General features: G+C 39.0%; 1 protein-coding gene across 1 annotated transcript in view; it reads right to left on the bottom strand.

The window, feature by feature from the left end:
- Positions 1-16,893, bottom strand: part of DCC (deleted in colorectal carcinoma) — a 1,276,184-nt gene that overhangs the window by 833,525 nt on the left and 425,766 nt on the right. Inside the window, exon 2 of the mRNA XM_006891717.1 lies at positions 1,833-2,153. Within this exon, the coding sequence (XP_006891779.1) occupies positions 1,833-2,153 (321 nt within the window). The remainder of the gene's footprint in view (positions 1-1,832; positions 2,154-16,893) is intronic.

The following is a 16,893-nucleotide window of genomic DNA, read 5'->3' as shown; positions in this document are numbered from 1 at the left end:
TTTGAAAAGAATTCTACCTCTACCTCAGCATGGTTCTTAGCTTTGATCTGAAAGCTTTCAACAGCCAAAATTACATTTAATGGAGATAGACTGAGAGTTTTTGCCTTGAAATGAAGAACAAGACAAGGTTGTCTTCTCCGATTACCATTTAATATTGTATAAGGAGAACAATAAGTCAAAAAAAGTACAGAAATTGGAAACAAAGAACTGAAGTTATTGACCTCACGTATGGAAAATCCCAGTGGCTTCATGAAAATATGTTGAGCTAATAGAAATATTTAATCAAGCAATGGGGTAAAGCTCACAAAACAAAACTCATCTATCTATCTACACATCAGCAATGAGAACTCTGAAATGAAAATTGGGGAAAATTCCATTTAAAATAGTTTGTCAGAGAATAAAATAGCCAGGCAGAATGAATCCCCTGAAACTGTTGCTTTGAGACGATCTTTGAACCTTAAACTAAAAATAGTCCTTGATGTCTTCTTAAAACTACACAACCTCGAGAAAATTAGAACTGAGACACAAATGGAGATTTGTACACCAAATGTTCATATCAGCATTATTCACCATCACAAGAACATGGAAAGAGTCCAAATGTCCAACCACAACTGAATGGATTGAGAAATTGTGGTATATCCACATAATGGAATACTATACAGCACTCAGGAGCAATAATTTCAATAATTATTTCTTAACTTGTGAGGGAATAGAGAGGACTATGCTGAGTGAACTAACTCTGTCCCATTAGGACAAGACCATTATTGTAGAAATAGAAAGATAACTAGTAAAATGTGGATGAGGACCACTGGGGAGGCCAGAATGGGTGAGTTTGGGGGGAAATCATAGGGTCACACAATTTGATGAGTGAAGGAAGGGGTGGGTGAGGAAATGGAAAAGACCCAGTAGAGATCTGGAAACACAGGGCACTGGTGGGCATAGTTCAATGTTGTTTAGTTTTAGAAAAATGTAATGAATGGGAATGAGTGTATGAAACATAATGTAAATGAAGGAGAGTGTGAAACACAATGGATATAAACTTTGTAAGCAAACCACTATAAAATAAAAATTAAAAAAAGATTAAAAAGATGTGATTTTGAAAATCAGATGAGAAAACTAAAAAACAAAACAAAAAACCAACAAACCCCCTAAATACTAATTTAGCTAAGTAGCTTTGTGGGTTGTTGTGGTCTGGGTTTGTTGGGTTTTGGGTTTTTTTTTAAGAAAAAGTATACCTTAAGCATTGCACTCTTAAGAGAGTAGCTGGAAGGATTATACAGGAATCTTAGGGTAGAGTAATTTATGGTAACAAGAAAGGAAGAACTCAGAAGTGAACAGTGACAGCAGTAGTCCAATTTGAAGAACCTAAAGTGACTGAATTGTCCATTTAGGCAGAAGTGGTTGAACTGGAGTCTGTTTTGCTCTGTAGAGTCTCAACAAATTTTTCTTTCTTTCTTTCTTTCTTTCTTTCTTTCTTTCTTTCTTTCTTTCTCTTTCTTTCTTTCTTTCTTTCATTTTTTTTTTTATGGGTAGAAGGAGGTAGGGATAGAAACAGGAAGGATCTGGGCAAAAAGACAGGGTAATTATGGGCAAGGTTCAGTAGTGATTAATTTTATAAAACAATGTATGAGAAAGATTGTAAGAAACATAATGTGAATGAAGAATAGTGTGAAATACCTACTATCTTTGTAAACGAACCAATAAAAATAACTAAATGGTGAGCAAAGATCTGTCAAAAAAACCCCACCAAAGCCAACATTTATAAAAAATATTCTCTTATTCCATGAAGAAGCCCGAAGGAGCCAGAGGAGGAGGGGGAAGAAGCATCCTACCTGCTACTGAAACTTTTGCTGCCCGGCTGATGATGGAGCCAGACTCCCCCAAAGACGCTTCGCACTGGTAAAGCCCTTCATCTGGCTTGTGATGCCTGGAGTGAAGGATGTTCTGTATCAACAGAGATCCATTTGGAAGTTGCTGCTTCCTTTCGTCCATCCCCAAGGCTAGGTGGATGCCATCTTTCTTCCACTTAATGACTGGGACTCCTTGGTCAGACTCTGCAGAGCAGTTAAGGAGGACATTCCCTCCCCGCATAGTGACGGCATCGGCAGGCTCCACCAGGAAGCGCAGTGAGGTGAAAGCTTTAATCTGGAAACCTAGAACAAAAAAAAGTGCAGGCTTTGAATTCATGTGTTCAAACAGTTATGAGGCTTGAATTTTAATTTTCTTTATGAAACTTTTCAGTTGCGATGAGAGCTTTAGAAAAATATCCCAAAATAAATGAAAATTAATATCAAAACTATTATATTAAAGGAGGAGGGAGGAGCCCAGCTGAAGTGGCTACAATCAATAAAAACAACAGTGACAAAAATATTTATCTCAAAATAACAAATTCATACAAGTTCATGCATGCTTTTCATCACGTATCAAGCAGTATTTGAGATATAAACAGAAAAACAAATTAGTATCTTAAATAAAACTAGTTTTGTTGTTGTTGTTGTTGTTGTGCATGGTCAAATAGGAACTGACCCATTGTGACCCTCCACTGGGTTTTTAGAGGCAATAAACTGCACAAGAGGAGATTGCCAGCCTTCTTCCACAGAGCACCAGCTGAATTTGAACTGTGTGCCTTGGAGATTGCAATTGTGGAAGTTTATTCCTGTCTCTTCTGTTCTGACTATCCTGCTGTTGTTGTTGTCTACAATGGATTTGATTTCTGTGACTCTGTGGTGCAGAACAGAACTACCCAATAGGTTCTCCTAGACTGTAATCTGCATGAGAGCGGATAACCCAGGCCATTTCTCTGATGGAATGGATGCTGGGTCCCATTCATTGATCTTAGCAGCCAAACACTTAACCATTTTACCATGGCGGCTCTTTGCTCTAACTAAAGCATCGATTCAGTTTATTTTGTCTTAAAAAAAAAATAACAAGCCAATTTGTTAAGGCACCTTAATGGAGCTGTAGTGGCTAACTAGTAAGAATCGCACTTCCAACCCAAAAGTACATGATTCTAATCCACTAGCTGCTTTGTGATAGGAAAACAGGCACTCTCCTCCCATGTCATTTACTGCCTCTGAAAACCTGCTGGAGGGCCAGCTATGAGTAACTTACAGCTTGATGATACACAACGACAAGGCATCATGTAAAAGGTAAGAACAAAGAACTAACACTGAACAGTGTAGTCGAAGTTACTTAGAATCAAGCTCAGGTGGATTTTAAACTTGGTAAGAAATCACATTTAGAGCATCAAGTCCAAAAAATAACTACCTAAAACCACAAATCCATGAAGGGTCTTAATCCACATATCGCTCATGGATTTGGAACCCTAAGTGAATATCATGTTGTTGTTGCTGTTGTTACGTGCCGTCGAGTCATTTGCGACTCATAGCAACCCTATGTACAACAGCCCTAAACCCTGCTCGATCCTGTGCCAATCTCATTGCCTCTGACACACCCATCCCGATTACCCCAGTCACTGAATCAATCCACCTCATAGAGGGTCTTCCCCTCCTGCGCTGTCCCTCCACTCTGCCCAGCATGATGTCCCTCTCCAAGGACCTGTCTCTCCTTACAACATGTCCAAAGTATGTCAGGTGAAGCCTCATAATCCTTGCCTCCAAGGAGCAGCCTGGTTTAACCCTCTCTAGGATGAATGTATTTGTTTTCTTGGCAGTCCATGGTACATTCAGTACTCTTCTCCAGCACCACAGCTCAAAGGCGTCGATTATTTTTCCATAAACATAAGTGAACATAAAGTCATGAGCTTATGGTTGTTACAACTTAAAATTACCTTGTGAACAGCAGATCAGAACTTTGCCCTCTATTTGCCCGCCTTCATGCTAAAGCCTGAATCAGTCACATTGAGAACCTTCCTGTCATTCACTGACCCTCTATCTTTGCTAAAAAGAGGAAGAAATATAGAAATAATTCTGAAGGGATGGATCAAAGATTAATTAGAGGAGAGATATGCTTTTCAGAGTTATCAGTACAGTATTTGACAGAAGTCATGGTTGTTGGATCAAGGAATTTGTAGAGGTCTCAGGAGCTTATAGGTCCACCATTTGTTCAGACAGGTGTAAACCTAAATCATTCAAATAAAATTCCTTTCAATTCCATTTTTAACTATCTCTGAGACTAACGATTCTACCAGAGCCCCTGGTCTCTTCTTTCAATATTTAATAATTCTCAGAGTCTAACAAAATTTTCTTGTAGCCACTTAATCCCATTTTCTCCTGGTCTACATAATGTGAAAATGCACCAGAGATAGATTTCCTCCTCCCAACCCTTGTTATTTTGAAATAGCATTGAATTTACTCAAAAATGCCTCTCTATCCTATGGATAGCATTCACTCTGCTCAGTATAACAAAATCCAGGTTCACTAGATTTCCTACTTTTTCTGTTAAAACAAAAAAGTTGTACTTTATGAAAACTTTACAAGAGTATCTTATCATTCAAAAGGCAGACAGTTAAACTACAAAAAATATTCCCACAAGGAATTATGAGTTTCTTATCATTCAAAAGGCAGATAGTTAAACCACATATAATATTCCTACAAGTAATTGTTCACACTACTTCCTATGGAGAGAATTCTCCATGGCTCTGTGTACCCATTTCCCAGGATGATAAAATTGACCAGCCTCTCATCGTTCCTTGATAAAAGCTGTAGTGCTCCTGTGCACCCAGTGTTTCTAAATGTTTTATCTGCAAGGTGCTGCTTTGCTCCTTCTATAGAGCTTTTGCTTGAATGGCATCCATTGTTGTTACACATTCATTTCATTTCTTCAGAGTAAGTCTCTTGTCCTTCATCCCACCACTCAGCCCAGGAAAGTATCAGGAACTGTGTACCAACTAATATCAATTGAAATAAAGAATAGTAAGAATTTAAGTCTACGCTATTACTGATAGTGGTGTAGATCTCAGATGACCCTAGCCTGAGCCCCCATTGTCAAATCAACTCCTCCTTCATATAGAATCTTTTTGTAGGGGTAATAAATTATTGTCCATTCTTCTGAAAGAAAAACTGATCACATCGGGAGTGAGAAATTTAGCTCATGGTGGTGTCTCAATCTCTTAAATCCTCACAACCTAAATTCCCTCATTTGTAAAATCAGGAGGTGAACTAGACAATCTCCTAATTCAACATCCTCTTTGGAAACTTCCAGCCCTGTAACCAATTAATGGTAACCAGGTAATGGCGATCGTCAAGGAGAGCATACTCAAAGTTTAAACACAGAATGGAATTGCTTCCAATTCCTCCCCAAGTCCACATGCTGCCCTCTTTGTCAGGAAGGAAACACAAGCTGATGATTACAAAGCTCAATCTCCACCAAGTCCGAGGAAGACAGAAGACATTTGAGTGTCCTTGACTGTCAAGCTATTCCACTACAGCAAAGCCCACAATTTTCATCAAAGTCTCATTAATAAGCTTGAAATAAATTTAGAATACCAAGGCCAAGTGACTGTATTAAAAACCATTTATTGCTTTTTTGTTCTTCCAGAGGCCTGTATTTTGAGCAGCAACCTCCTGGCGCACACCTTATTTATATCAGAGAACACGTAATACATTTACCACAGCTGTTTATGACAGCATGTTAATGAGCATATGTGCCCATTATCACAAGAAAATAATGCACTTAATCTGAAACTGGGAGGTTTGACAGTTTTCAGAGCTGTGAGTACATAATTTAGGAAAGTTAAATAAAGATTAACTTTTTAAAAAAAAAATACAATTACCCTTGCAGTTCACTGGCAAATTGAGCATTTTTTTACTCCTTAGAACAATTAGATTTTTAATATATGGCTCTGGGAAAAGGTACCTCACTGATTGAAGCAGCTTTTATGTGTTACATAGGGTGTAGAAAAGATTGTTGTTAGCTTGACTAGTCAGCTCTTGGACCCATGTAGAATTCAGACAAAGGGTTGGACCCATTATAACCCATAGCATTCCTTGCCTGATTCCCAGAAGTAGTTAGCCAGGTCTTTCTTTCTAGCCACGTTAGTCTGCAAGTAGCACTGAGAAACCCAGGAGCCTCTGCTGGTGCAAGTATCTTGTGATAGATTGAGGTTGTGCATGAGACTCACTGGCCAAATACCAAGGCCAAGGCCTGCACAGGGAAGGAAAGAATTCTCCCACTGAACCATTACTGCTGCTCTTTGGAGAGAAAGACCAAATATATAAAGTCCACTGAGAAACAGTAGCGATGCTTCTGACGTTTCCCTTAAAAAATTTCAGTCCCTTTTAAGCAAATGTTATCTTGTGTAAATGGCAACACACCTTTAACAAGTATTTAATGTCCACTCAGGAAGGAGTTCTGGTGACCTCGTCTGTAGGGTGTTGCACTGTTAATTCGAATGTAGCACCTTCCTGGCAGTTTGAATCCATCAGCCTGGAGAAAGAGAGTCAGTCTCTTCCCTGAGCTTTATAATCTCCAAAACCCACCAGAGGGTCCAACTATGAGCCAGTTTCAACTTGACAGCAATGAGTTTGACTGAACTTTGGTCTATTTCTTTTTGTTTGTTTGTAGTTTGTTATGTATAAATGCATTACTCCACTTGGCCTTGCTACAAGATATTGAGACTATCTTATACAGAAACTGCTTTTAGAGTATCAACATTACATCTACTAAGACATTTTCACAACTGGGTCAGAAAGCAGATCAATCTCCACCTTCTTTCTTCTCAAAATGTTAACTTGGTAAGAGCTTAAAGTCTTCTTTGGCTAGGGTTTAGGCATAGGCCCATACATGCATTTAACTAATGTTGTTGTTAAGTTATGAGTCGTAGATGACTCATAGCAACTCTATGAGCGAAAGACCTGAACACTTGTATAAATTTGGTCATTCCTCCATGGTCATAGAGTTCCCAGAGGCAAGCCATTTCAAAAGTGGATGCCACTCCTGCTTCCAAGCTTGTTTTAATCAGGAAGCTCCACCAAACACTGTCCATCATGGGTGACCATTATCACATTTGACACATCAGTGTCACAGTGTTTAACATCACAGCAACCGTGAGTTACCTCTGTATGCAATGCACAGACCAGTGCTATACCACTTAGAAGAATGTTTGCCCAAAAATAATTAAAACCAGGCTTGAAGGCTGCAGATTAAAATCACCTACCTTGGGCTTAGTAGCATAACTATCTGTCCACTAGGCCAACAGAGCTCTCTCTATGTGGTCGTTGTTAAGTGCCTTCAAGTCATAGACTAAGAGCCATTTTTTAATGAGGAAGCTCTGGTAGCCTAATGGTAAAGAGTTGTGCTGTCAACCCAAAGGCACTAGGTTCAAATACCTTGGCTGCTTCACTGCTTCACAGGAGAAAGATTGACAATCTCTTCTACTATGATTTACTGCCTATGAAAACCTATGGGAGGGTCAGTCATGAATCAGTTCCAACTCAATAGTTCTTAGCAACAACAAAATATATATATATATATATATATAAAATTTGTTGTTGATTGCCTTCGAGTTGATCACAACTCATGACTCATAGTGACCCTATGAACAAAAGGCCTGAAGCCCCTCTACAACTATTGATGTTTATCAAAGTTCATACCGTTTCCAGAGGCAGGTTAAGTCACTCCTGCTTCCAAACCTACCATAGTATGTTGTTGTTGTTATGTGCCATTGAGGCATCTGCAATTTATAGTGACCCTATGTACAGCAGCTCTGAACCCTTTCCTGTCCTAAGTCAGTCTCACTAATTTTGACACACGAACCCCCATTGTCCTAGTTACTTATCAATCCATCTCATCTGGGGTCTCCTTTTCCTGCGCTGTCCCTCCATGCTTCCGAGTGTGACGTCCTTCTCTAAGGACTGAGCTCTTGTGGTCATGTGCCCAAAGTAAGTGAAGCGGAGCTTCAAAATCCTAGCCTCCAAGGAGAGACTTGGTTTCAATCTTTCTAAGATAGACTTATTTGTTTTAAATATATATGAATATGTAGATATAGATGATATATATATCTATCATCTCTATATCTATATCTATCTATCTATCTATCTATCTATCTCTATCTCTATCTATATTGTCTATCTATATCTATTTACCTGTCTATCTATCTAATCTATGCCAGTTTGGGGAAAAAAAATAATGCCAGATCATCACCAATTTCTCCATGAATAGTTTGTAAACTAACTCTGTGATAGCAAAACTTTCAAAAAGTTCTTCTAATAAGAAAATCATGGTAGTTGCTGCTGTTATGTGCCTTTAAGCTAGAACTGACGTATAGCTGACTCTCCAGTGGGTTTTTTGGAGGCTATAAATCCCATGACAGGAGATTGTCTGTCTTTCTCCTAAGGAGCAGCCGGTGGAGTCTAATCACCTGCCTTTGGGTTGGCTGCATAATTCCCTATTCCAGATTTTTTAGGGGGAACTCCAGGGAGAAATGTTAACATTCATTGGCTTTATATTTGTTGTACATAAATATGCATCAGAGATGGATGATCCTTCCAAGGATCTTTCAAATATATACTGAGTCTCAGCGGCAGAGACGGTCTTTAATACACTTTGGAAACTCCCTGGAATGATCAAATAAGCATTAACTGTGCCTCTGGAAGCTTAGGTTCCTTTGTGTTTGCTCTCCTCTCTTATTCATGTTCAAGTCAAAGACCATTGAGTTGCAGAGGCCGACTAACTTTGAATGGGTTTTTAAGGCCTGACATTTCATCTACATTATCAAACATTGTTAAGTGTTAAAAAAAAAAGGTAATTCCTCATAGAGTCTAAAATCCCTTTCCAAGACCAAAGTGTAAAAGCTTCTGGTTAAGGCAATGAAAGTTACAAATGAAATTTATGAAAAGTAGGATGGAAGTAAAAAGAAGCTCCTGAAAAGATTTTGAGATTAGAAAAGGTCATACAAATCCCCACAGAACCTGGTATGTATAACTTGTTCTCTTTTCAAATTGCAAAATCTTTCATGCTGTGATGTTTGGTCATTCCGCTGATGCCAAGTCTGCTTAATCAATTCAGAATACCCTGCCACTACTGCCTTTTCTTCAGCCAGGATACTACTGACCATACCTGCTTCCTTTTGTATGGAGATTAGGACACTTCTTTTGAAGGAAATGAAAATAATTCTATGGATGTTCTTACAACATATCAGAATCAAGTCATAGCTGAGCCTCCAGTGGGTTTCAGAGGCAATAAATAGGAAGAGATTGCCCATCTTTCTCCTGTGAGGTAAGTGTTGCATTTGAACTGTGTTTCTTTGGATTGGCAGCTCAACTCCTAAATTCTAAACTGTTAGAGATCCCTAACTCTATGGATGCTGGAATGTAGATAATCTTCAATTCACCAAACATTAATTACCTGCATAATTGAAAGTCTGAACTTGAGCCCTGGTAAAATCGTAAAACACCTAATAAAATATAAATTCACAGAACTCCTGACTTTATGTGAACCTTACTTGGTTTCAATATTATCAGAATAAAAAAAATGTAAATGAGTTGTTTCCAAAATATGATTCCCCAGAGTAGGAATAAGAGGAATTTACAAGAAATCTCCAGATTTGCATCCATCCTCAGAACTATCTGACAGCAACTCTGGGGGTGAGGCTCACAGAAGCTGTGTTTTAAGATGCCCTCCAAGGAGTTTTCAGGACATAGAAGTGTGAGAACCAATTGTTGCTAAAATACATCTGGAAACATAGAGAGAATGGGCATGCTGGATTCACACAGTTACCTGTTATGATTTGCATGACTTGGGAATCTTTGTGATTGTGGATACATGGTTGTTCTAAGGAGACTAAGAGAGGGAATGATTTAGAAAAGTAAATAATTAATTAGCCTTTTCAACATATATTAATATTTTACTCTGAAAGTATGTAGAATACTGGGAAACAGTTTTTCGAAAAGATTATCATTGTTATTTTCTCCCCAACATCTATCAATGTGGCCTGAAAGAGGTTTTACTCCACTAAACAAATCTATAACCAACTGAATGTTTAAAATTAACCTTGGAATATTTTGGGTGTTCACATAAATACTTGTCAGACTTCTTGTTTTTTTGTTTTGTTTTGGGTTGTTTGGTTTTTGTTTTGTTTTGTTTTGTTTTTGTCAGACTTCTTGTGATAGGCCCTAGTCGTCTCCCAAATGAAGTTCTAGGAAAACCACTTTTACTATGCTGCATTTTCTGATGTGTTGTTTTTTATTTAATTATTAAATTTTTTTCTGTGTGTACCATCAAATCAGATCTGACCGGTACAGGAGGAGATTGCCCCTCCTTCTTCAGCAGAGCATCTGGTGGATTCGAACCATGTACCTCTGGGATTGCAGTGCAGCTTCTTGCCACCAGGCCACCAGAGCTCCCTATTTTCTGGCTTTTTAAATAATTATATTTTAATTCTTCAACATATTTTTAACCATTTTTATATTTTTGAGTTTTAAACAACTGACCTATTGACCAGCCTCCATCCAAATTAGCTGCTAGACAAGCAAAACCATCATAATGCTCAGCCTACCATAGCCCAAGTGTGTGTACTTTATCTACCTCGTGTTAATGTGAGACAGGAAACTTAGCTAGCCAAGGAAATAAAGTTTTTACTCAAGTGATCAGAACCAGTGACCTCTGGGGTTTCTTTGTACTATTGATAATTTTGGCACAGATTGTCAAAAAAACAAAACAAAACAAACAAACAAGCCTGTCTTAGAGAAATCACAACCAGGAAGCTCCTTACAGGCAAGGGTGGTGAACCTGCAGCTTATATATTTGGACATGTTGCCCTGAGGGGCAAATCCTTGAAGAAAGATATGAGACTGAGAAAGGGGGAAGGTCTGAGAAAGAAAGGAAGACCTTCGACAGGATGGATTAGCCCAGTGACTCCAATAATAGGCCCAAGTTTATCATAGATGGTGAAGAAGGTGCTGAAGAGGACCAGGTTCAGATCTCATAGGGTCACTCTACATCGTAGTTGACTTGGCGGCATCTGCAACAACATTGGTGCTTCTCTTCTATATTGGTAAGAGACTGGAAGTACAGTTGTCATATGTGTTGGTCCTATCTTTGAAACTCAACTCATTGCCATCAAGTTTTCAGAGGCTGTAAATTGCCCAGGGAAGATTGTCCATCTTTTTCCATCAGAGTAACTGGTGAATCCTAACCATGTGACTTTGAGTTGGCAGCACAACACTTTACCAACTAGGCCACGAGATCTCTCCTAAAGACCGTGATCTATCTTTCAAAGACCATCCTGGGGCTGCTTCTGTCTTTTTGCTCTTGTGAGTAATCCTGCAATAAACACGGATGTGTATACATCTGTATCACGGCTCTTGTTTCTTTAGGGTATCTTCCCAATAGCAGATCAGCTGGGTAAAATGTTATCTCTATATCCAACTTATTTGAGTAAGCACCAGGCTGCCTTCCATCATGGTTGTATTTGATCAAGACAACAATGAGATATCATTTCACCCCAACAGCAATAGCGAAGTTCAACAGGACAGTAATTAACAAATGCTGGCAAAGATGTGGAGATGCTGGTACAACCATAATGGCTTCTCTCTAACACCTAGGGAGGGAGCTCTGGTGGCTGAGTGGTAAGAAACTGCACTGCAATCCCCAAGTTACGTGGTTCAATGCCATGCTCTACAGGAGAAAGTTGAGCAATCTCCTCTGTGCAATTAAATTGCCTCTGAAACCCACTGTAGGGGTCAGCTATAGATCAGTTCCAACTCGCTGATACACAACAATAACAATAGATGGGATTTTGAACATTTCTTCATGTGTATGTTGACCAACTGAATTTCTTCTCTGGTGAAGTGTCTACTTATATGATATGCCTATTTTGTGAAAGCATTTTTTTTTGTCTTTTTCTTCTTTTTTAGATGCTAGAGTATTCTATATATATGGCTCCCTTTAAAAAAAAGACCATGATTATTTGAGCCCAGTTAGAGACTAACATGTGTTAAAAGAAGTGCTATTTTTAAGTTCAGAATAAAATCAGATTTTATGGCATTTATTTCTGAAATGCAATAAAACAAACAAACAAAAAAGGCCTATCAGGGAGAAAAACGGGTATATTTTACTCTGGTAATTTACTTAGAATAATGACAATGTAGGGGAAGTGATGACTGTGATAATTTTCAATGAAAAAATGTGAAGTTCAAATTCCTTTTTTAGAATTGCCAGGTTTATTTGGCAAGTGAAAATTTGGGACGTTAGTTACAGATCTATTTCACATAAACAATAAAGAACTTTTAGTGTGTCTCTAAATAAATAAATAATGCCCAGCACCTATTTATAACCAAAACCCCAAGTAATTTATTTTGAATCTGAGGTTCCAATGTCCCTGGACCTATTGTATTTTACCTGGCAACCCTATTTGTCATGAAATCTCTTCTTTGGGAAGAAAAATGTAAGCATATGAATTTTTACCACCTCTTTCTGTTTGCCCATATCTATAGAGAAGAATGAATTGTTGGAAAGCTATCAGGAGGGAATCACAAAAAGTGATTTCGATGTCAGGATGTTTGCTGATCTGGTCTGACACCACCAAATATCCGTGCAGAAAGGTTGCTGAACCCGATTTGTTCTTGATACACTGATTGTTCTTTTTCTTTCCCCTCTACATGACAGGGAATAAAATTGGGAAATATAAATACAAGATGAAGTGTTCAAGAGCAACGGCCCCAGCAGGAATTTTAGCAAGTCCACACAGAGACTCCACTTCAGAACTTCTGAGAACATGACAAGACTCCTTCCACAACGCAGGGGAGGCTTCTGAGATCTGAAGGTTTTACAGGGAAAGAAGAGTGCACCCCAGGCAACTGGCTGAAGAGTCTTCTGGCAGGAGGCGAAGGTGAAGAGAAAACGATAAGCGCAAAAGTGGGATGAGAAGGGGGAGAAATGTCTACATCCTTTTGCTCCTCCAAGAGCTAACTCTCCACACGCCAGCTTGATTTTGCCGAAAAATATGAAAGCAATTGTAATGGGATTTCTCTCAGCTCAACAGGTAACACAGTCTGACATTGAGGTTATCATTCTGCAGATCTCATGCAAATTAGCAGTTGCAAGAAAAATTCTGATGTACTGCTTCATGGATGCCTCTCCATCCGGCCACAGGTAAATTAGCTTCCAGTTTCTCTGCATGTTCATCAGGCTCTGTCAAGGTGGGACCCGGACTGGTTCTTGATGATGCAGATTGGCTTCCTGAGGAGAGTTCTTCAGATCACTAAGAAAAGGTCATATTTAATGGGGGCTTGGGAGAACTACTGACCCAAAAGTTCAAACCCATGAGCTGAGCTTCTCAGTGGGAGAGAGATGCCAGTCTCCTGTGAAGCTTTATAGAAATGCAATGGTGGGGCACCAGGAGTCAGAATCAGCCAGACAGCAGTGAAATAAGCTGTACTGGAAGGAACAAAGCAGAGCATGGCTTTGAAATGAAGACCGTGAGATTTCATCCCACGTACTTTGGGCATATTAGGAAGAAGGACCAGTCTCTGGAGAAGAGGATTACACTTGGTAAAGCAGAAGGTCCGTTAAAAGAAAAATGAAAACAGTTATCTGTGGGAGACCTCCATAAGCAGAGAGAAGAGCAGGGCTCAGGCCTGGAGGACAAAGAGTGGCAGACAGCTTCTTACCACTAGGTCACCAGTACTCCCTAATGCAAATAGTTGTTGTTGTTATGTACTGTTGAGTAGGAACTGACCCACAGCTGACCCTGTGCATGTTTTCAAAGGTGGTGGTTAATCGCACAGAAGGAGATTGCCCATCTATTTTCCTCAGAGCAGCTGGTGGATTTGAACCATGTCCTCAATAACTATTTTTTGAATGAATAAAGAAATGATAAAAAAAAAAAAAAGAGTGGCAGACCAATATCAGGAACTGCAGAGAGGGCGGGATGGCTGGATCAGGTTAAACACAAGTGAGAATCAGAAGCAATCAGGCCGCGGAGGGGTTTCACACCGAAAAAAGGTTGTCGACGAGTCTTGTGGACAATTGGAGAGGTTGGCTTTAATTATATATAACACAAACAGAAATCAACTGGAGAATTTTCACCGTGAGAGTGGAATGGTTCCATTGAAATGTTAAAAAAGAAAAAAATTAACTGGGGGCAATTTAGCCCCTCAAGGATCACATAGCAATGGTACGCTGTAATGAGTGGGAGTGAGACGCTATCAGCACCTTGTGAGTAGACATCAAGGTTTAACATCCTGCAATACACATGCCAGGGGATTATCTCATCCAAATGTCAAAGAGTGGAGTTTGAGATACGTGTTGTCTCCAAAGGATCATACCCATCGTCCTGTTGAGAAGGGCAGACATTATAGATGAAGGGAAAATAGTTAGGCGGCTACTCGAATACTTGAGGTAATGAGAAGCCAGCAACAATGAGCCATGGGGACTTGAGAATCATCAGACTCTGAACCCAAGACAGGTTTACTGAAGGACAGCGCGTGGTTGATTTGATAGAGAAGAGTCACGGACGATTTCAAGTGGATCAAACGAGAAATTTACGTTAAAAAAAAACACCCTAACTTTTTTCATATATTAATGCCATCATTCCTATAATAATTTTTTCATAAAATAATGCTGTCATTTATTAGCACTCTAAATGTGGGCAAAATTCAGAGTCAATTTACGCATCAATTAAAGAAGGTTGGACTGTATAACTTCTAACCTTCTTCAGGTCTAATGGTGCAAGCGATTATGAGTTTATCCCTCTCAACTGAGCCACTTAGAATAAAATAATCATAATAATCTCACAGTTAGGAGAAGTATCATATTAACAAGGGCTTGATTATAACCACCCTGTGATTAGAACTGAAAGGAAACCACACAGAAGTGTAGCTCTAACATGTCGAGAGACCCACAATTCACCTCATTATGCACCAACTAGAGAATCTAATCTTTTCTCTTGAAGATAAAAGACTTGGGAGGTCACTCTGCCTCTGAAAGGTGATGGCCGTGTTGCTTTATTATGATTCATGAGAAAGAAACTACTTGTCTTGTGGAGTCTCTTATTAGAAATACTAAAAATTCATTCCATTAAGTCTGACAGGTCCAGAGAAATCCCTAAACATCTCCACAAACTTCCTGCTTGGCACTAGCATCAAGCCTGACGTGGGGACTTAGACAGATAAAGACCTTGTATCATAAAGAGTCTCGGTTTTCCAAAATGGGAACCAAAACCTGGTTTTCATTAAAATACTGTCATTCATTTTGTTGTGAGTCTTAACCGTATCTTGTCGGAGCAGGAAGATTGTGTTTTCCTGCCTCATCCTTGAATGACATCAAGAAAGAAAAAGCGTAATGATAAGAGAAATATCGGTTTGGGAACTGAGAGCCAATGAGGTTTAAACTGCTCAAGACGTTAGTATTGATTAAAAGACACTCTCAAATAACTTCTTCTATTGCTTAGTGATTTAGATTTAATAAGAGATGATTTAAGAAGCCAGAACGAAGTCTATTTCCAGGATCAGTATCTTAAGGAGACTGGAAACCTCAGTATGCCATCTATGCGTGATGTACTTGACTTCAAGGATGAAAGAACGATTCAGGAAGGACTCATCTCTATGGAATTAAAAGATAACAGAACAAATGTCGATGTCCCACCCAAAGAAGGGTTTATTGTTTGCACAATTTGGTTGTAATTTTTCAACAAACTTTTCTATAGCGGTCAAGTCCCTTTATACCACTGTTCTACTTAAAGCTTTCTCTAGAATTCTGAGTTTACTAGCAGGAGTAGATCAGTAGTTCAACTCTGCCCCTATTGGGGGCGGGAGGAGGAGAGGCATTGAACATGGATAATCCAAGAAATCGTTAAATTTACTCAACTGTTGGGGCTGTCGAGTTGACGTTGGCTCATAGCAACCCTACGAACAACAAATCTGAACCTTCCCTTGTCCTGTACCATCCTCACAAAGCCTAATATACTCGAGCTCGGTTACAGTTATTGTGTCAGTCCACTTGGTTAAGGAGCTTCCTCTTTTCCTGACTGTCCATCTTACCAAGGATTTGCCTCTCCTAAAAATATGTCCAAAGTGCATGACATGAAACAAAGAAAATTCATGACCTAAATGCATATACACTGTCATTATAAAAAAGCTAACAAAAGGCTTACACACCGATAAGAGGTAATTTTGGATTTTAAGGGAGGGAGAGAGGAGTATGTAGTGATAAAACAGTAAGTTGGTGAAGGGGAAAGATAATACGGAGTAATCAGACACTGTGATGAATTATGTGAACTGAGTGTAAGTAATATCATAAATTATTTTGTATAAATTATTAGTATGTAATATTATAAATGTTACAGGGATTTTGGGGGGCCTCTCCAAAGCAATAAAGTCAGTTTTAACACTAAGGTGTGCCTCATTCAGGCCACAGTCTATTTCATTTTTTACTATGCTTCCGTAAGGTGGACAATAAATAAGGATGGCAGAGGAATTGAAGCCTTTGAGTTGTGGTGTGGGAGAAAAGTATTGAATATTTCATGAATTGTCAAAAAACAAGCAAGCAAACATATAAGCCTTTGAGTTGTGGTGTGGAAGAAAAGTACTGAATATTTTATGGATTGTAAAAAAACGAACAAACAAACATATACGTCTTGGAAAAGGTGCAACAGAGTGCTGTCTAGAAGCTAGGATAACGAAGCTTTGTCTCTCATAGTCTGGATATGTTGCTAGGAGAGGCTCTTCCTGGGACAGGGACATCATGCTTGTAAAAGTGGAGAGTCAATAAAAGAGAGGAAGACCCTCAAGCAGATGGACTGTCATGGTGACTGCAGAAATGCTCTCAAGGATCTACGAGGGATGATGAGGTTGGCACAGGATTGGGCAAGATTCAGGCCTTGATTCAAAACGTGCCTATGGGTACTTGACACAACAGCAACTGTCAATAGCAACAGTGTTGTAAAAACTGCATAAATGACCAAATTTAATTAATTAATTAATTAATTAAATT

The sequence above is a fragment of the Elephantulus edwardii genome, unplaced genomic scaffold (genome assembly GCF_000299155.1).
Source record: "Elephantulus edwardii isolate Elephantulus edwardi_28Jun2011 unplaced genomic scaffold, EleEdw1.0 scaffold00103, whole genome shotgun sequence".
In the NCBI taxonomy this organism is placed as follows: Eukaryota; Metazoa; Chordata; class Mammalia; order Macroscelidea; family Macroscelididae; genus Elephantulus; species Elephantulus edwardii.
Note: the sequence above shows the minus strand (reverse complement) of the source record. Positions and strands in the feature narration are given on the sequence as shown.